The following is a 21,045-nucleotide window of genomic DNA, read 5'->3' on the forward strand; positions in this document are numbered from 1 at the left end:
TGAGTACACTTCTCAGATTATTTTAAGCAAATGAGAAAAGATTCATTACACTATGAAAGCAAATATTAAAATATCTCCTATAAAAAATATCTGCACATTTAACTATAATCCTGCATAGGATCGGTAATACTTGTGAGGTTTTTTTTTTCAATTGTTTGTAATTGGACTTGTAAAACATGGAATTTTTCAATTTTTGAAGAACCGTCTATAAAAGAGAAGCCGCCTCTCTCCAGTGTTACATATAAAAGACCTCTTTGTCACCTTCTCCCATGGAATCAGAACAGACCAACCCTACCTTCTCTCCTCTAATAAGGTAATGATGGTTTCTCCTGGAAATCTAAATCTGGCCCCAGGCAGCTTAGTGATTTTCCAGACAGAAGCAAAGGGAGAAAGCAGAGAGAAGAGAGGCTTTGTGTCCCTCTGCCGGGCGCCTGCAGCCGGCAGAACTGGGGGAAGTCTGCCACCTAGTGGAAGGTCGAGGCCAAGGCCGGTTTCTTGAAATAGTCTTTTGCTAGGGCTTCGTGGCTGTCAAGAACCGCTTCTATAAATAGAGCCCTGGGGCTATAGCTTCCGTTTGGGACATGGTGTACTATCCAGAGAATACCCAGCACCATCTACAAACAATATGCAAACCCAAGACACAAAACGTTCCTTCCTATAAATGAAAACTACACAGTGGCGCCCTATATAAAGCCTCTTCATAAAGTGGTGCCTCATGAGGTATTGTTTTACTTAACTAACATCCCATCCCATTGCCACAGTGATTAGTAATGTATTCTGTGTGTCTTTTCCTACACAGTGAAAACACAAGGTGGGAAGTATACTTAACCCCCATTATTATGATTAAAGTTGTACATGTGAATTTTCTGCACAGAGAGTGTTTTCCGGCTGTTCATACCCAAGCGATAATTTATCCCAGTTTATGGATGTCACTCAAAAATGACTGAGATTTTCAAATAAAGTTAAGAGACTGGGAGCTGGATCCCAGGCCAGGCCATGCAGATATGTTTGTGCTCTCTTGTTTTGGCCCCATTCCTCACAGTATTCTAGTTTGCTTTATGTTTTAAATGCTTGTTTTAAATTTATGTTAAAGTAGCACATGTCTGCAGCCAATTAAGCCAACTGTGCTCTTTCTCCATGGGGGCCCAGTGTGCCATGGCTGCAAATGGTAGCCTCCCTGGTAGTGTATACAGCCTGTTGATTTTATGGGTTACCCGAAGGGACCCTGGAAATAGCCCTTTCCAGTAGACATTGAGGTCTGACCACAAGTTATTTCCAATCTAGGCTGCAGACACGTATGTGGGGTACCTTTGGAAAGCCCCAGGGCACAGTAGCCAAGGTCTACATTGGTCAAGTCATCGTGTCCATCCATACCAAGATGCAGAACAAGGAGCATGTGACTGAGGCCCTACACAGGGCCAAGTTCAAGTTCCCTGGCCACCAGAAGATCCAGAAGTGGGGCTTTACTAAGTTTAATGAGGATGAATTTGAAGACATGGTAGCTGAAAAGCGGCTCATCCCAGATGGCTGCAGGGTCAAATTCACCCTTAATTGTGGCCCCTTGGACAAATGGAGGGCTCTGCACTCATGAGAACCTCGGCACTGCCCCCTCCCTATCCATGCCCACCAATACATCCTACTCCCTGTCAAAAAATAAAGTAGCACATGGATAGGTACCTATTTGAAGGCATCAGTCCCCTGTTCTATCCCTTCCTTCTGTAGTCCTATTCCCTAGAAGTAACTACTTGTTGGTCTGTTAAATGCTTCTTTTGCTATGTTCCTCCGTAATCTCAAAATAAAATGTGTTTGCTGCTATGACCGGATCTATTGGTGGTGGACTATTTCAGTTTGTGTTCCCTCTGAAGTATACCACAATGTAAGGTATTCCTGGGCAGGATGCGGAAATACAATGAGGCAGGGAAGGAAGCCAGGAAAGGGTAGGCATCAAACCAGCTGCCACTGTAGGAACCTAGAGTTAGAGCCCAGTGCAGAAATGGGAGCCAGTGAAAAACCATGCGCAGTATCAGCAGTTTAGAGCTACTCTTGTCAAATGGGCAGCCAGGTGAGCTCCAGCAGCAGGAGAAACTCCAAAGCAAAGAAATGCAGAAGCTTAATTGGACACAGAGCCACTGTGTGCAGTTGTGGTCAGGGTCAGGTATCTGGGCAGGGCACTGTTGGCACCCAAGGCCATCTTACCTAAATGGGCAGGTCCCTAGCACACAGCCACCCCCCTTCCCATCTTTCCAATTCATCATTTTTAGTCCTTCCTTGGAAACCTATGTCACTTAAAGGATATACTAACAGCTTTCTTTTTTGTTCCCATCCACACTAAGCAGTATCCTCAAACATGAAGACTTTAGGGCCCCCATACCTCCCTTGAGCCCCTCCTCCTCTCTCCAACCTCTCCACTTCTGATTATATTTGCTTTCTCATTTACCTTACTCAATAGCTATATATAAGTCCCAAATGCTCAGCCTATAGATTCTAAAAGCATACAGATGAGTTGGTACAGTATTTTTCACTGTAGAGCTAGTGTTCTCTATCATTACATTTCCTTTGTATTTGAGCTTTTTTATGTTTCCTGAAATTCTAACTACTAATTCTTGCATCTTTTGTTTGCCTTTATTTTATACTGACATTTCTCTCTGACCTCTTGTGCCACTCAGGGATCGAGTACTCTTTTGAACCCCTAGTTCTCTATAGAGTCTCTCTGCAAGTCCTCCATCATCCTGCTCCATTCTGGAGTCGTCCTCTCCACCTGCTGCCATCTTGAGAGCCCCTGGTATTGCTTTCCCATGATGGAGCCACTGTTGCCTGTATTCCATTCCCTCTTTTTTCTTGGTATTCTCACTTTGCTTGAATATATCCTAAAGAGCTGTGTGGGAAGTAAATTTCTTTTCACTTTGGGCATTTATTTTTCTTATCTTTAGCTTAGTAAATTAATGCTTTTAATTCTAAGTTAAAAGTCACTTTTCTACTTTCTAGGGCTACAGTTCCAAAATCTGATGTTTCTTATTCCTTTGCAGATGATCTGTGTCTCCCTGACCACCTCAGAAGCTTTTAAGATTGTTTCTGGCTTTTCTAATTTCTAATATAATCTCATATTGCTGTTTACAGTTTTAAAGATTATAAAAGTAAAACATCTGTAAAGTATGGTGTTTTTTGGCTATGTTATGGGTTTTTGTTGGTTTTGTACATATTGCTATCAAACTACAAAACACTACTGAGAGGTTTTTAAAATTAATACATGGAAAGGTATGCCTTTTTCATGGGTCAAAAAATGTAATATCTCTCCAAATTAATCTATACATTTCATATAATACCCAATCAAATTTTCCACAGGCTTTATTATAGATATTGAGAAGCTAATTCCAAATTTCTTACAGAAATGCAAGGGACCTAAAATAGCCAAATCAACCTTGAAAAAGAAGAAGAATGTTGGATGATTTACTGTACTTGATTTCAAGACTTACAAAGCCATGGTAACAAAGACAGTGTCATGCTGACTTAAAATACACAAGTAGATCAACAGAACAGAAGAGAGTCCAACAATAGAAGCATATATCTGTGGACAAATAATTTTCAACTAGGTACAAAGGCTATTCAGTAAAGAAAAAATGGTTCTTTCAACAAATGGTATGAGAACAATTGAATATCCATTTGCAAAACCATGAACTTTAAACTGTACCTTGCACCATATATAAAAAAATTAACCCAAAACAGGTCATAGACCCAAATTTAAAGGCCTTTAAACTACAAAGCTTCTAGAAGCAACACAGTGGAAAAATTTTGTGACTTTAGTTTAAGCAAAGGTTTCTTGAATACAATACTATTATTCATAAAGAACAAATTAATAAATTGGATTATATCAAAATTTAAAACTGAACAAATTGATAAACCGGACTACATCAAAATCAGAAACTGTTCTCCAAAGCCACAGCTATGGAAATTAAAAGACAAGCATCAGAGTGGGAAGAAATATTGGCACACATACATATCTAATAAAGGACTTTTATGAAGAATATATAAAGAACTCTCACTATTCAATAATAAGGAAACAATTTAAAAAAATGGTCAAAAGACCTGAAGAAATACTTCAAAAAAATGAAACAGAGTTTCTTAAGTTTTGACTTAGGTATACACCCATAAACACAGTGGGAAAAAAATTAGTGGCAAAAAAAAAAAAAGAGCCTAAGAAAACACTCAACATCATTAGTCATTACAGAAATTTAAATTAAAACCACAAGAAGATGGCACTACTCCTACTAGAAGGGTTAAAATTTTAAAAGACTGGCCACAAGTCAAGAATGTGAAGTAACAGGACGCCTGGAGGGGGTGGGGGTCAGTCAGTTAAGCGTCTGCCTCTGGCTCAGATCATGATCTCAGGTCCTGGGCTCCACCCTTACATCCTGCTCCCTGCTCAGCGGACGTCGGCTCCCTCTTCCCCCTTCTCTTGCTCTCTCTTGCACTCTCTCTGTCAAATAAATAAATAAAATCTTAAAAAAAGAATGTGGAGTAACTAGAACTCTTACTGATGGGAATATAAAATTGTATAGAAACTTTGGTAAACAGTTTGGCAATTTATGAAAAAGTTAAACATATGCTACCAGATGATTCAGTCATGCCACCCTTAGGTATTTACCCAAGAGAAATAAAAACATGTCCATACAAAGTTTGTACATCAATGTTCATAGCAGCTTTATTGTAATAGCTGGACACTGCTCTAACATCCATCAACAGGTCAGTGTCCATCAACAAACCGTAGAATATCCCTACAAATGGAATACTGCTCAGCAAGAAAAAGAAATGGACATGCAGCAACACAGAGTAACCAGTCTGCAGTCAAAGAAGCCAGACATTTATGTGAAATTTATAAAACGCAAGCTAATATATAGTGATGGCAAGAAGGAAGATCAACAGTTCCCTAGTGGAGGAGGAAACTTTTAAGGCTCATGGTATGCTCATCATCTGGATTGTATTTATAGGGATATACATATGTCAAAACTCATCAAATTATACATTTTAAATATGTGCAGTTTACTGTATCTCAATTATACACCAATCAGATTGTGTAAAAAATATTACTTACAAGACTCAACTGGGTCTAAGACCTGCTTAAGAAGTTACAATGTCTAAATGTGATTCCTATAAATATCAGTTCACTTTTTTTCTTCAAAGCAATTAAATTTATAACATCCTCATTAATCTGCATGATAGTAGGTCCCCCTTTCCCACAAGAAATATGTTCCAAGACCCTCAGTGGATGCGGGGATCATATGGAACCCTCTTTACCGACCGCACCACCGAAACTGCGGAAAGCGAAACCACAGATTGGTAAGGGGGCGCTTACTATGCATATATTCCATACGGAATCAGCATGATTTACATAATTCTTGGCTCACTTTGGAAGTCCTGGTTCAATAAAAATACCTGCCTTTGCTCTAAACGGAAATATGCACTGCAGTGGCTGACTTCTGACAGTGGGGGGAGCCTGGACAGTGCATCCTAACAGTATATTGGCAATTATTTACGTTCATTTAATTCACCCAACCAAAGCTGTCAGTATACCCGTGAGAGACGCAGTCAGCAAAGGATGCAGACAGTCCCTTCCTCCAATTAGAAGCACCAAGTCTATTGTATGGGGGGGGGGGGGGGAAATGACACCTCTCAGAAGGAGCATATAGTATTTGAATTAAAATTTATGTGAGTCAGGAGTAGAATCTTTGGACCCACCAGGCTGAGGTAAACTTGGCTCTACCTCAGTTTGCATGTCATCATAATCTAGATCAACTGAAATTTAACAATCTTATCTGGGACTATGTGAAAAACTAATACAAAGTAGACCATGGTGTTGAAAATTAAATTTAAAAATGGGTTTAAACAATTTATACTTTTTAAAATATTTTATTTATTTGACAGAGAGAAAGAAAGAGAGCGAGCACAAGCAGGGGAAGCAGCAGGCAGAGGGAGAAGCAGACTCCTCATTGAGCAGGGAGCCCCATGCAGGGCTCCATCACAGGACTCTAGGATCATGAACTGAGCCAAAGGCAGATGCTCAAGTGACTGAGCCACCCAGGTGCCCCCAGTTTATACCTTTTAAATGGTGGTCACTAGGCTGCTGTGGGAAAAAGTGCCATGACCAGCACCTTCAAAGACTTGCTGTTGTAAGCCAGGTGTCATTATTTCACTGGTCCTGTGCTATTGCCACGATAGGCAAAAAACAGCCTTCCTATTTCATTTTGCATTGGATATAGAAACTTAGAATTGTGTAAGTCCTCTGTTTGCAGTCAGGAAAGCAAAAGGTAGACTATGGCAAGAAATCCTTGGAAAATACTTCTGGGCTGAGGTTCTTGGCCATTTGTCACGTGACTATCCATTCATCCAGAAACAGATGAGCTTGATTGTATTAGTGTTCCCAAAGCCTGTGCTATTTATTTCCAAAGAGATAATTTATACAGTTCAACAAGAGAAGGCATGAAATAGGTTGCAAAAGTCATAAATCTATTCTCTCTTTCCCTCTCTCTCCTCTCGGAAATTATGCGTGGTTGATACTTGCAATGCCTGTATTGGAGAACCATATTTATGGTTCTTGGTGCCCCAAATAGACAAATCTATCATTGAATAACATCATGAGCAATTATTAGTTATAAACAAGGATGTCAGTTCACTTCTTACCCTAAAGGCCTGTCCACAGAGTTGTACCAAAGCAAACTCTCATGCTCCTTTTGCCCAGGCTTCCTCCAAGGGGAAGTCCACTGTGGGGAATTCTGAAAAGTGGAGGGAATATCTCACCAGCAGTTACCATCTGATTATTAGTTAATAGTACCATGAAAAAAAAAATAGGGGGTACCTGAGTGGCTCAGTCAATTAAGTGTCTGCCTTTGGGTCAGGTCATGATCCCAGGGTCCTGGCAGGTCCCCTCATCTGGCTTCCTGCTCAGTCAGGAGTCTCTTCACCCTCTGCCCCTCCCCCTGCTCATATTCTCTCTCTTTCAAATAAATAAGTAAAATCCTTAAAAAAAATAAAAACTTTGCTGAATAACCATTTTGACCAGTGTATATGTCTCTTGATGTTCTGAATCTTTTTGCTCATGCCTTATATGAAGAATAAGTGAATTATTAAGGCTTGGTATAGAGGGGAAAGTCTCCCATAATCTCTGGCCAAAATTCTCTAAAATAATAATCATACATTTTTATTAGTCAAATGCAGATAAAAAGGCAAAATTTTCAAGCTACAGCAAAATTCTTCAATTATCTATTCTTTCCTCTCCTTAACAGTTTTATTACCTTACAGAAGCTTTCTCATATCTTTCCAGGAAGAACATCTTAACGAATAGTAAAGTAGGACAGGAACAATATTAGAAGAACAGAGATCATAAGTGAATAGACTTTAAAAATTCTTCCTCACTTTTAGTTTTCTTCCAGATTCTTCTACTGTAAAATTCTCAAGCACCTGACTCATTATTACCTACGCTTGCACCTTATCATCTGTATTCCCTATGTTATCCAAAACAAAAGATTCAGAAACAGTTCTAGATTCCAAGTTATTCTTTTCCCCATTACAACTAATTTTTCCCTGTCTTTCCTATCTCCTCCCAAGCCCTTGGAAAGTGTTGAATCTCAGTGACAATGCTGACTTTTCCATTTAGACATTGTTGAACTGTCTGGCTATGAAGCTACATTGCCGTATATTAATAAAGTTGTAGGGATTTAGAGATTTAGTAGGTGGAACAATGTGGTATCTCACCTGTACAGAACCCCCTGCCCTATAGCACAATGAGGCTTACTCCTGAGAAAGAGTGCCAAGGGACAGGAGGGAGTCTGAGAGCCTGTAGCAGGATAACCTAGGGAAATATTAATCTGTTTTTATTCCCCTATATGTTCCCTTTCACTCACTTCAGGCAAGGAGGTGAGTCTTTAGCATTTCCTTTCCTGAGTAATTTTTATTTATTTTAATTCTTTAAAAGATTTCATTTATTAAAGAGAGAGCATGGGTGCATGTGAGCAGAAGGGAGGAGGGAGAGAGACAGGCAGATTCCATGCTGAGTGCAGAGCCCAACTTGGGGCTCCATTCCACGACCCCAAGATCACAACCTGAGCCAAAACAAGAGTCAGATGCCCAACTGACTGAGACACCAAGGCACCCCTCCCTGCATTAGTTTTAAAAGCAGAAAACAGAAGTCGCTTTGATTAGTCTCTTGTGTCTTTTGCAAACATCTAAATTACCTACAGAAAGGATGCTAAGAGCCCCAGGGGGTATAAAGACAAATAACTTTTTTTTTTTTAAAGATTTATTATTTATTTATTTATTTGACAGAGAGAGATCACAAGTAGGCAGAGAGGCAGGCAGAGAGAGAGGGAGAAGTAGGCCTCCCGCTGAGCAGAGAGCCTGATGTAGGGCTTGATCCCAGAACCCTGAGATCAAGACCTGAGCCGAAAGCAGAGGCTTTAACCCACCGAGCCACCCAGGCACCCCAAGACGAATGCTTTTAAGAGCAAAGACAAAAAGAGGTAAACTCAGAGGATGGGAAAGAGATAAAGATTGGTGGTTCCCGGGGTTAAGAGAGATTTACATTCGGCTTCTCACCCCTTCAGAATGGAAATGCTGGACACCAAGTACAGATGGCCCATGTGTTCCCACCTACTTCCATGCCAAGCATGGCACAGATGCAGACCATGACCAGCATCCAGAGGGAACAAGACCCCAGGTCACTGGCACAACACTGTGTGGTAAAGAAGCTTCCAGCTGCATTTAAGCTAATACAAAGAAAATTAGGAAATGTCACGTTTTCTGCACAACCCATTTGGTGCACTAAGAGTCATGTGTGGACCTCTTGTGGGGTATGACTGATGCATGCCTATAGCCCACACTGATTATAGGGCTGGAATTTAACCAATTTCATCATGAGCCCATGGTCCTGACTGTTTTGTAGAACTTGTATAAAGAGACAAATATAAACTCTTAGAAAACATAACTGATGAACGAATACTGAGGGTGTGTGGTAAGTTTAAGTTTGAAAGAGTACTTTAGAATATTTTAAAATCCCTGGCCAGATCAGTGCCTTTTTCAGGAGTAACACAATACAGATCACTTCTTTGTTACTGTTATCTTGGCTTTGTGGAAGTGGATTCAAAGCAGGACAGTATCAAACAACAAAAAATAAAAGTACTATTCCCAATATCATACAACTTGTAAAAATTATAAACAAATAAACCCTGGGCAGATACAGGATGGCCAGAGAAGGATGCGAAGAGAACTTGCTAGTTTGCTGAGATTGAAGTTCTCTGTAATTCTCAGGAAAATAATCTAGAAAGATTTTAAGGTCTTTGATTTCTTTACTTTTTTTTTTTAAGTTCTCAAAAAAAAAAAAAAAAAAATTCTCCCTGGAGAGGGAGAGGCATACAGCAGCCAGGAGACATGCTACCTGGGGAAGGGACCAATGTGTTAGGACTGCAGGGGAGACAACTGTGGCGATGGATGTGAAGGTTACCAGAAACGGCGGCCGTCTTCCAGCATTTCCAATGAGAAAGCCCCACCCGCAAAGGAGAGACTTTTGAATCTTGTCCTGGAGTCCTGGAGAGTGAGAAATGGAGAAGCACTCAGCTGATATGCCTCTCGTGGTAGCCCTGGGGCTGTTGTGCTCACACCCTCCCCCCTTTGCTGGCCCAGCTCTGCTCCAGCCATACATGAGGCCTGCATCTGCATCTTCTTTACCAGGAATGCCCTCCCTAGACGTTGGTATGGCCCATTCCTGTACCTCTTGTGGGTCTTTACTCAAATAGCACCTTCGTAGTCAGGCCTTCTCTATCTCAAATTACAGTCCCAACCCCAGCACTGCCTTCTGCACTTAATCCTCTTTGCAATATCACATATTTTACTCATTGTGTGTCTTGTCTGACTCTTCCCTCTAGGGATTCTCAGAGAAGAAAGGCACAATGTCTTTTGTTCAGTGCTGTCTTCAGCCCCTAAAAGTGTCTAGCACCAAGTACATGTTTAATAAATGCTGAAATGAAAAATGAGCACATACGTTTCTACGGAATAAATGCCCAAGTGGCCTGGGCTTGGGGTACTTCTGTTTTCACAGCCAACAATGTTGCAGTGGCTGTGGCCAAGCAGCTGAGTATACAGCCAGGGGGCCTGCTGACAACCAGGGAACATGCACGTCTGGTAAAAAAAAAATTAAAATTGAAAAACAAACAAACAACAAACAGAAACAAAACCCACACACAAGAACAAAAAAATCATGTCTCATACCCATCACAGGGCTGTGGACGGGCATCTTCAATCACACAGGGCAGGAGGGCAGCAGTGGGTCCAGGCTGGGGCAGCTTGGACTTCAGCTCAGCTCTGTCCTACACAGGAGGGAGAAGCAGGTGGACCATGGCAGGGCACACGCTCTCCGAGAGCTGTCTAAATTAGCTCTGTCCACTCCATGCTCCTCCCAACAAGAGGATACAGCAAAGCAGGGAGAAGAGGATTGCTGCCTGCTCCTCTCCACAAATATCCACCCTCCTGTGGTGCACATCTCAACCACAACAACAAAAAACTCCTTAATAAAGGTGGTAAAATTCCCATCTGGGGAGAGGAAAACCTCACCACACTTTTATATGTGTCCTGATGTACAGCTCAAAGAACAAAATAGCGTAATATATAATCCCTGTTTGCATGAAGGTTATTCTCTTGGTGTACAAACAAGACTGAGAAATAAATCCAGCAGCATTTTTCTAACAAAGGGTCCCATACAGCAGACAGAGAAGGGCTGATAATATGTTTATTCCTGGAGTCTGGCTGGCATTTGAGTTGGAATGCAGAAATTTTTTTGCATTCTTAGTATTTTTATTTTTTTTAAATCAGATTTTGTATTTAATTGTAATCTGCATTGTAAAGATTTTATTTATTTATTTGACAGACAGAGATCACAAGCAGAAGGAGAGGCAGTGTCGGGTACGGGGAAGCAGGCTCCCTGCTGAGCAGAGAGCCTGACTCAGGGTCCATCCCAGGACCCTGGGATCATGACCTGAGCTGAAGGCAGAGGCATTAACCCACTGAGCCACCCAGGCGCCCCTGTAATCTGCATTGTAAAAAAAAAATGTTCAATCACTTACCAGTAAACTGACTTAGCTTTGCTTCCCAAGGCTTCCAGACAAACTGATGTGCCACCAAGTTGTGTCAAGAATTCCCACAATTTTGAATTCACCCTGACACTGTGAACTCCCAAAGGTGTAACCCTAACTAGTAAATGTGGAATTTGGATGTTAGGAAAAACATCATCTTATGCCAAAATATATGACAGAGACAACTGCTATGGCTATTCAGGAAAAGCCAAAATATTTGGAAAGATTATATGGAGTCAGATGTGAACACGATTATTCAAACTACCACCAGGGAAGAAGCTGTAAGATACAGACTTTTTTTTTTTTTTTAAATGAGGAAACGAGTCGTTCTTAAAACAAATATATAGCTTTTTTTTTTTTTAATATAAATGGAAAGTACATATGCAGTAATACTCGAAATAAACATCTTCAACTCTGGGCTCTTTTTGAAAGACACAAGATGATTTTTTCAAATGATACAAGATGCATGGATAAATCACATTCATACCTTACAGTGTTAAGTAGCAAACAATTTAAGTTCATAATGAACAATGACTGCTTTTCAGTAGCTTGAAATTCTAGTCATTCATTTCATAATTCTCATGAGTAAAAAAAGGAAAAAGCTAATCATGTACCTTAATATTGTCATTTCTGGACTACTCAACAGTATAAACAACTCTGAAGAAAAAATAGAGTCCTGTGTTTATCACAGGTATAATAAAAATAAAAAGACATTTATCAAGCATAACTAATGTATTAAAAACTGTATTTTAGGATAATGTTTCACAAATACAACTCCAACATTTCTCTTTGGTTCAGGAAATATAAGAGGTAGGTTCAAGTAAAGTAAGTGCCTATTACATCACTGGATTTTCACTAAAAAGTTGGCAATTTATAACAGAAACCACTAGAAATCAAACGTGAGCTTAGGAACTAAATTAAAAAGCTACAGAACAACTTTAACTAATAAATATCTAAGTCTTAATCACACAAATCAAAACAAGATGGTTGACTACAAAAATGTAGTAAAATAAAAAATATGCTATCAATATTACAAATTTTCTATATCATAACATGTTCCTAAAACTGGGGGCAAGAGAGAATATGAATTATATGTGTATAACTTGGACCTTTCATTTAAATGTAGGTACCTAATATATAATATTGATATATACTACTATTAAAATGTACTAATTTCCTAAGTTTGTGCTGTCCAAATTGAGAACTGCAGGTTCAAACAAATTCAACAGTGTGGGGGAAATGAAAATATCATTCACCCATGATCAACCTACCCATGTGATTAAGAAATGTCAGATTACTAATATTGCACCCTAGAAGCTTTCCTGATTAAAACAGAATCTGACTCAAGTAGGAAACAAAGGACAAAGAGAGATGCTCTGAAGAAGCTGACATAAATAAGAGGGTTTTGTCTCCTGGTGCTTTTCAAAGTGATGACAGAATAAATAGAATCTTTCAAATAAGTTGCCTTGTGTTGATAATTTAACAGTAATATGCTGACAATCAGTGTGCCATTCCAGGAACCAAATAACTGTGCAAGGAAAATGGAAAAGGGCCCACTGAAATAAATATTATTTCATCACTCCTCCTTATACAAAAATATAAATGGACTACAGTATTTGCATGTCCTGGTATTCTGCCACTTAAGTTCTTCCTCATTCAGCTTCAAGAAAGATAAGGATAGAAGCTCTATACTTATTTGGCTGCTGTAAGATATGTTTTCATGCAATGATTTTCTATTAATGGTTCTACAAGGAAATTTTAAGCAGTCTATAAAGACATTCCAAATACATAAAACACATCAAGTTTCAAGTTTTTCTGATCATTTTGTTTTGTACAAAAAGACACTTAAGTATTAAGGGACTGGCATGTACTTGAACCAACCAAAATAAAGATTAGTGATTTATAATATCACATAAAACATATTTAATTCGAGCAATACATTTTTCAGATTTAGGACTCAGGGCATAGATGTGTAAAAAGGTACTAATAAGAAAAGATAAAATACAATTTTTCTGGCCTTTTCAAAATTGTATGACCTTATCAAAACTATGATTTTTGACATTTCTATATATATATAAAATTGAGCCCAAATGTTTGAAATAATCATTGATATGCTCTTCCCTTTTTTTTGTGAGAAATAAAGGCCTTCTTTTGCTATACACTTGTAATTCTAGGAGGAAAAGTCACTCCAGAGATTGTTGAAAATTTCAATAATCATGCTAAAGCAAAAAATTCAACATGTCATTTCTGGGATACTCCTAAAGTTTGCTTCATATTTTCATAAACCACATAACTGATGCCCACAGCAGGGAGCACCTTCATGAAGTTTGGAGTGATGCCTCTGTAAAGTCCTGGGATTCCTTCTTTAGAAACTATCCGTCGAAAGAGGCCAACCATGTTCATCTGTTTGTTTCCTTCTATCATGGCTAGAAAAAAAAAAAAAAAAGAAGAGAAAAGAAACCAGGCTAATTTAATATTCAAGCATGCTTTGTTATTATTGTCATATATAATTATGATTCCAATATAATATAATGTGAGAGTGAGAATATAATAAAAGGATAATATTTATTCCAAGGGGCTCAAGAAAGTACCCCTTTATGTAATTCTCCTGCATGGCACCTGAGAGTGGGGTCCATAATTATAATAACAATGATAACAACAGTTATCATTGAGTGATTACCATGTGTTAGATACTGGGTTAGTTACCTTATCCACCAATTCTGCGAGGTAAGTATTATAGCCATTTTATAAATGAGGAATTGGAGGCTTAGAAAGATGGAAAAACTTGGCCTGGTCCACTTAGCTAGTAAGGGAAGAACTGAGAGCCGATAGTCTTTCTGACTCCAAAGTTCACGTACTTTCTCAAGCCCTGCATTGCCACCGCCACACCTCCTCATTAATCACACACTGAAAAGAGAGTAGTTCAATCCTGGGAATTAAGGGGAGCAGGGGGAACACTCTGGGGAACTTGGGAAAATGTAGGATTCCAGGGCGGTGCAAAAGACCTCAAGAGGCAAGAAAGGGGGTAAGGGGAAGCCCGTGTTGCTGGCACAACAAAGACAGGGGCGGGAACATGCAGGTGCTAGGGGACACTGCTGACCCGTCTACGTGGTTATTACGCGGAGGGCACCCAGTGGCGGGAGGCGGAGAAATAAAGTGGGGCCAGATTACTACAGGCTTTGAAAGTCCCACCAAGAACCTCAAAGTTTATTTGGAAGACACTGGAGATCACAAAGGTTACTGCACAGGCATAAAAGGATCGGAACTTGACCTTAAAAACAACAGCCTTGTGGCCCATGGGAGGACTGAAGTGGAGTTGGCATACGGGAGCGGAGGGATTGTCAGGTGATGCTGCCAATCAGACAGCCTGGGTTTGAAGTCTAGCTTCACTATTTACCAAATGTATAACCTTAAGGAAGTTACTTAATCTCTCTTTGCCCCAGTTACTCATCTATAAAATGCAGAGGATATTAGTATCAATCCCAAAGATGGCTGTGATGGTTAAATGAAAGAATACATAATATTTGGTTACTATGTTGCATTTTTCTCTCCAGCCACATGATCTTTTGGTGCCTCAAACAGTCCCCATTTCCCCTGCTTTAGTGCCTTCACATATACTTTTCCTTGGGCTAGAATGCTCTTTCTTTTCCAACCCACCCATCTTTGCCCAGCTAACTCCCACATGTCTTTCCAGGAGGAGCTTAAATGATAACGTTCTCAGGCTCCCAAGTAAGGCTAGGGATCCTTGTTCTGTGCTTCCCCTAACAAAGCATGTTAACAAGGTTGTTTACTTGTTGATCCTGTGTTTTCTCCACTCAGCAAAGGCAGGGACAACATTTGTCTTGTGGACTGCTCTAACCCTAGAGTTTCCAGCACCTGATCATGCGGCTCTAGAAGTAGTCATTAATTAATGAGTGATGACTTGGTTGGGGTTGGGGGCTGTTAGTACTTAGAAGAGAGACTGGATATAGAGCTGTAGATACCCAGGGGGAACTACTGAAAGAACTGACAGTGGGTGAGTGAGACTGGCCAGCAAAAGAGCCAAAAAGAGAAGAAATGCATTGTGGACTCTGAGAAACAAACTGAGGGTTTTAGAAGGGAGGGGGGTGGGGGGATGGGTGAGCCCAGTGATGGGTATTAAGGAGGACATGTATTGTATGGAGCACTGGGTGTTATACGCAAACAATGAATCATGAACACTACATCAAAAACTAATGTTGTATGGTGACTAACAGAAAACAATTTTAAAAAAAAGAAAAAGTTACAGGCCACATATTTTATTTATTTATTTTTTTAAAAGATTTTATTTATTTATTTGACATAGATCACAAGTAGGCAGAGAGGCAAGCAGAGAGAGAGGGGGAAGCAGGCTCCCTGCTGAGCAGAGAGCCCGATGCAGGGCTCGATCCCAGGACCCTGGGATCATGACCGGAGCCGAAGGCAGAGGCTTTAACCCACTGAGCCACCCAGGTGCCCCAGGCCACATATTTTAAATAGCAATAAAAGCCAGCAAGGCTTAGGAAAAGAAAATACTCAATGAGCTGGCAGAAGAGCCAGGAGGACACAGTGTAATCAAAGCCAAGGGAGGGGCTTCTGGGTGACTCAGCCATCTGACTCTTGATTTCAGCTCAGGTCATGATCTCAGGGTCGTGAGTTCTAGCCCCACATCAGGCTCCCTGCTAGGTACAGAGTCCACTTGGGTTTCTCTTTCCCTCTGCCTCTCCTCCCACTGCCATATGTTCTCTCTCTCAAGTAAATAAATCACTCTTTAAAAAAAAAAAACAAAAAACAAAACCCACCTTGAGCCTGCATGCGTGTTCTCACCAAAGCCAAGGGGTAGCTGGCCAGCTGGCCACAGGTGCTGGATAAGGCACCACACCCCAGCAGCACTACAACTCCGGGGTTTACAGAGTCTTTGGCATAATTATCCAGCCAATGGGACTTCAAGAGCTGCCAGAGAAAAACGAAGGAAGAAAAACAGTGAACAACCAACTCGACAACAGCTCTCACTCAGCATGAACACTTTCTTAACCACTCTTGTCCTTAGGAGAGACGGGCCACATTTCTGCGAGATCAAGGGGGTACACTCCCAGGAGCAGCAGTCCCTGGAGGAGGCAGCAGCTCTGCAGGAAGCGGAGAGGTGAGGGCGGAGCCAGTGGGGATCCAGAACACCTGAGATTTGCACTGGTTGCTTCTTTTCTTCCAAACTAATGTTAAGATCAACAGCACTCCAAACACAGTATCTCAAGAACATTTCTTACAGTATTAATAAAAACAATATAATTCTACTAATTGCATCAATTTTATACTTTACACATTTATTTCATTTTGTTGTTTCCCTGAGGTGAAACTATTCTTCCAATTTTAGAAACAAGGGAAAGGAGTCTCAGTGGCATTTTTTTTTTTTTTTTAGATTTTACTTATTTATTTGACAGACAGAAACAGTGAGAGAGGGAACACAACAAGCAGGGGGAGTGGGAGAGGGAGAAGCAGGCCTCCTGCTGAGCAGGGAGCCCAATGCAGGGCTTGAGCCCAAGGACCCTGGGACCATGACCTGAACCGAAGGCAGATGCTTAACCGACTGAGCCACCCAGGCACCCCTCAGTGGAATTTTTTTTAACAAGGGTACAGAATCAAGGGTATTGATCTCCAGGCTGTGCCTTTGCCCCGATTAGCCTACATCCTTGTATTTCCATTGGAAGGCGATGATTGAAAGTAACTGTATAAAATATGCTAATCCACTTTTTAAATATATGATATTTTAAGTATAAGAATCTATGCTAACATGCGGGGGAAATTATTGTTATGCTAGTGCAAGCAAAGTAATATACTACCTAAAGCAATCTACAGATTCAATGTAATCTCTACTCAAATCCTCATGGCAATTTTGTTTTTAAAGATTTTATTTATTTGCTTGACAGAGAGAGGGAACACAAACAGGGGGTTGTGGGAGAGGAAGAAGTAGGCCTGCCTCTGAGCAGGGACCCCTTTGTGGGACTCAATCCCAGGACTCTGGGATCATGACCTGAGCCCAAGGCAGATGCTTCACTGACTGAGCCACCCAGGTGCCACAGCCCCATGACAATTTTTGAAGAAAAAGAGAAAACCACCCTAAAACTCATATGAAATCTCAAGGGACCCCACTGAGCCAAAATAATCTCAGAAAAAAAAATAAACTAGGAGGCCTCATACTCCCTGATTTCAATAGATACTACAAAGCAGGGTGCCTGGGTGGCTCAGCTGAAAGCCTCTGCCCTAGGCTCAGGTCATGATCTCAGGGTCCTGGGATCGAGTCCCGCATTGGGCTCTCTGCTCAGCAGGGAGCCTGCTTCTCCCTCTCCTTCTGCCTGCTGCTCTGCCTACTTGTGCTCTCTCTGTCAAATAAATAAATAAAATCTTTAAAAAAAAATAGATACCACAAAGCAACAGTAATCAGACAATGTAGTATTGCCATAAAGACAGATACACAGATCGATGGAACAAAACAGAGTCCATAAATAAAGTCTTGAATATATGGCTAAATGATCAACGAGACTACGCACTGGAAAAAGAAGTCTCTGCAGCAAATGTGGGGAAAATTGAATATCTACATGCAAAAGGATAAAGTTGGGCCTTTACCTTACACCATGTACAAAAATTAACTCAAAATGGATTAAAGACCTAAACAGAAGACTCAATACTTTAAAACTCCTAGGAGAAAACATATGATAAAAGCTTCCAGGCAATGAGTTAGGCAATGATTTCTTGGACATCAAAAGCATAGGCAATAAAATAAAAAACAGATAAAAGAACTTCACCAACTTAAAAACTTCTGTGCAGCAAAGGAAACAATCAGCAGGGTGAAAAGACAGTCTATGGAATGGGAGAATGTATTTGTAAACCACATATCTGATAAGGGGTTAATACCCAAAATATATAAAGAACTCCAATAACAATAATTTAAAAAATTAAAAATGGGCAAAGGCAACAGATATATGAAAAGAGACTCAACATCACTAATCATCAGGGAAATGCAAATCAAAACTATAACAAAATATCACCTTACACCTGTTAAAATGACTAGAATAAAAAAGACAAGAAATAGGGGCTCTTGGGTGGCTCAGTCAGGTAAGCATCTGACTCTTGATTTGGCTCAGGTCATGATCTCAGGGTTATGAGATTGAGTCCTGCATCGGGCTCCATGCTTGATGTGGAACCTGCTTAAGATTCTCTTCCTTTTCCTCTGCTCCTCTGCCTACCCCGACAGCTCATACATGAAGAGAAGAGAAGAGAAGAGAAGAGAAGAGAGAAACAAAACGAAAGAGCAAGTATTGGCGAGGAATTGGCACAAGAGGAACCTTCATGCGCTGTTGGTGGGAATGTAAACTGGTGCAGCCACTGTGGAAAACAGTGCAGAGGTTTCTCAAAAAATTAAAAATAGGACTACCATACAATCCAGCAATTCCACTACTGGGTATTTACCCAAAGAAAATGAAATCACTAATTCATAGCCCTATGTTTACTGCAGCATTATTGACAATAACTAAGATATGGAAGCAACCTAAATGTCCATGGATAGATGAATGGATAAAGAAGATATGGGATGTGTGTGTACATGCATATGCACGCACGCACGCACACACACACATACACACACACAAAGGAATTTTACTCAGCTGTAAAACTAAGATATTGCCATTTGCAACAATATGAATGGACCTAGAGAGTATGATGAGGGTATTATAAATAAGCCTGACAAAGAAAGACACATACCATATGATTTCATTTATATGTGGAATCTAAAAAACAAAGCAAAGGAACAAACACCCCCCCCCAAAAAAAAAGCAGAAGCAAACTCTTAAATATAGAAAACAAATTGATAGTTGTCAGAGGGGAGGAAAAAGGAAGGGAAGGGATGGGCAAAATGTGTGAAGGGGAATGGGAGGTACAGGCTTCCAGTTACAGAATGAATAAGTCATGGGGATGAAAGGTACTGCACAGGGGATATAGGCGATGGCACTATATACGTGTCGTATGGTGACAGATGGAAGCTACACCCGCGGTGAGCACAGCATAACATATCAAGTTGCTGAATCACTATGTTGTACACCTAAAACCAATATAACACTGTGCCTCAACTATACTTCAACCAAAAATTGGCAAAAAATGTTGTCATTTCTCCAAAAAGGTATATAAATGGACAACAAGCATATGAAAAGATGTTCAACCCCACATATTATAAGAGAAATACAAATCAAAAGCATAATGAGATCCTGTATCCCATCTATCAGGATGGTCACTATTAAGAAAAAAAAAAAAGGTAGTTTCTTCTATCAAGCGTTAGCAAGGATGTAGAGAAATTAGAATTCTTGTGTACTGTTGGTAGGATGAAATAGGGTACAACTACCATGGAAATCAGTTTGAAATCAGTTTGACAGTTCCTCAAAAAGCTTAAAATAAATTTACCATAGGACCCAGCAATTCTATGCCTCAGGATATACCCAAAGGAATTGAAAGCAGAGACTTCACCAGATACTCATATACTCATTGCCAATATTCACTGCAGCATTATTCACCAAAGCCAAAAAACAAAAAAACCAAAAAACCCAAGTATCTACCAACAAACGAACAGATAAGCAAAATATGGTATATACACCAAATGAAATATGATTCGGCCAATAGGAATGAGGTTCTGACACATGCTACAACATGGACAAACCCTGAAAACATTATGCTAAGTGAAATAAGCCAGACAAAAAAGGACAAATACTATAAGACTCTACTTGTATGAAATAACTACAATGGATGATTCATAGAGACAGAAAGTAAATTAGTGGTTACCAGGGGCTGGTGGGGGAAGGGAGAGTAGAGAATTATTTCAGTACGGTTAATGGAGTTTATGTTTGGAATCATGAAAAAGTATTGGAAATGGGGGCACCTGGGTGGCTCAGTCGGTTAAGCCTCAGTCACATCAGGTTCCCTGCTTGATGAGGAGCCTGCTGCTCCCCCTGCTTGTGCTAACTCAACTCTTGCTCTCAAATAAATAAATAAAATACTTTAAAAAAAAGTATTGGAAATAGATTACTATCTATTTGGATGGGAAAGGACACTGTGAATGTAATTAACATCCTTGAATTGTACCCTTAAAAATGGTTAAAATGGCAAATATTATGCTACATACATTTTACCACAATTTTTAAATTAAACTTTAAATTCCAAAGGCTATTGAATTGTACACTTTAAATGAGTGAAATGTATAGTGTGTAACTTATATTCTAATAAAGCTATTTGCATTCCATGTTCCATCCCTTCCCTCCACTATAGAATTATTTCCATCACAGCACAGTTCCCTACACTGTGCCTTAGCAGCTGGCTTGTCGCCCTCCCCAACCAAAACTTCAGTTTTTATTATTTTATTTTATTTTTTTAAAGATTTTATTTATTTATTTGACAGAGATCACAAGCAGGCAGAGAGGCAGGCAGAGAGAGAGGAGGAAGCAGGCTTCCTGCTGGGCAGTGTTATCCCTGACGTGGGGCTCGATCCTGGGATCCTGGGATCATGACCCGAGCCAAAAACTTCAGTTTTTTAAAGGCAAAAACCGAGACTGTTTGTCAGATTCAGAAATTATTAAATGGTTTAAATGGCAGAGTTGATCCAAGATGTGCGGTCTAAGTTGTCTTTTCAGTGCCAGGGATGAATCTGTGTCATCCACATCAGTCTCTTGGCTTTATGATGGCAGATTTTAACAAATCAAAGAAAATGTACCCTCTCCCCTCAAAAAAAAAAAAAAAAAAAAATCTCTAGTACCATCTTCTAAGCTGAACAAATATATATTATTTATAATTATATAACAATTAACAATTACATTATATAACGTGAATTTGCACTCTTCCTTAATAAACATAATTAACAGGGAAATCTCATACAGAGGTGACCACAGGCATATGAGTC

The 21,045-nt window shown here is 40.0% G+C and overlaps 2 protein-coding genes and 1 non-coding gene across 3 annotated transcripts in view; 2 read left to right on the plus strand and 1 right to left on the minus strand.

Annotated features, from left to right (window-relative positions):
- The first annotated feature begins 1,103 nt into the window (after nucleotides 1-1,103).
- LOC116873505 lies at nucleotides 1,104-1,237 on the plus strand. Its single transcript, XR_004383829.1, has one exon. It is a non-coding gene; the product is annotated as a small nucleolar RNA SNORA70 (small nucleolar RNA).
- Nucleotides 1,238-1,297: 60 nt separating this feature from the next.
- Nucleotides 1,298-1,591, plus strand: LOC116873483 (60S ribosomal protein L10-like). The gene has a single exon (XM_032867272.1). The coding sequence runs from the start codon at nucleotides 1,298-1,300 to the stop codon at nucleotides 1,589-1,591; it is 294 nt and encodes a 97-aa protein (XP_032723163.1).
- A 9,856-nt stretch (nucleotides 1,592-11,447) lies between these two features.
- The window catches only part of SLC25A24 (solute carrier family 25 member 24), a 49,365-nt gene continuing 39,767 nt past the window's right edge, over nucleotides 11,448-21,045 (minus strand). Inside the window, exons 9-10 of the mRNA XM_032867264.1 lie at nucleotides 15,914-16,064; nucleotides 11,448-13,540 (exon numbers count right to left, since the gene is read on the minus strand). Coding sequence (XP_032723155.1) covers nucleotides 13,356-13,540; nucleotides 15,914-16,064 — 336 coding nt within the window. The 3' untranslated portion in view covers nucleotides 11,448-13,355. The remainder of the gene's footprint in view (nucleotides 13,541-15,913; nucleotides 16,065-21,045) is intronic.

The sequence above is a fragment of the Lontra canadensis genome, unplaced genomic scaffold, assembly GCF_010015895.1.
Source record: "Lontra canadensis isolate GAN:19392208 unplaced genomic scaffold, GSC_riverotter_1.0 scaffold33, whole genome shotgun sequence".
In the NCBI taxonomy this organism is placed as follows: Eukaryota; Metazoa; Chordata; class Mammalia; order Carnivora; family Mustelidae; genus Lontra; species Lontra canadensis.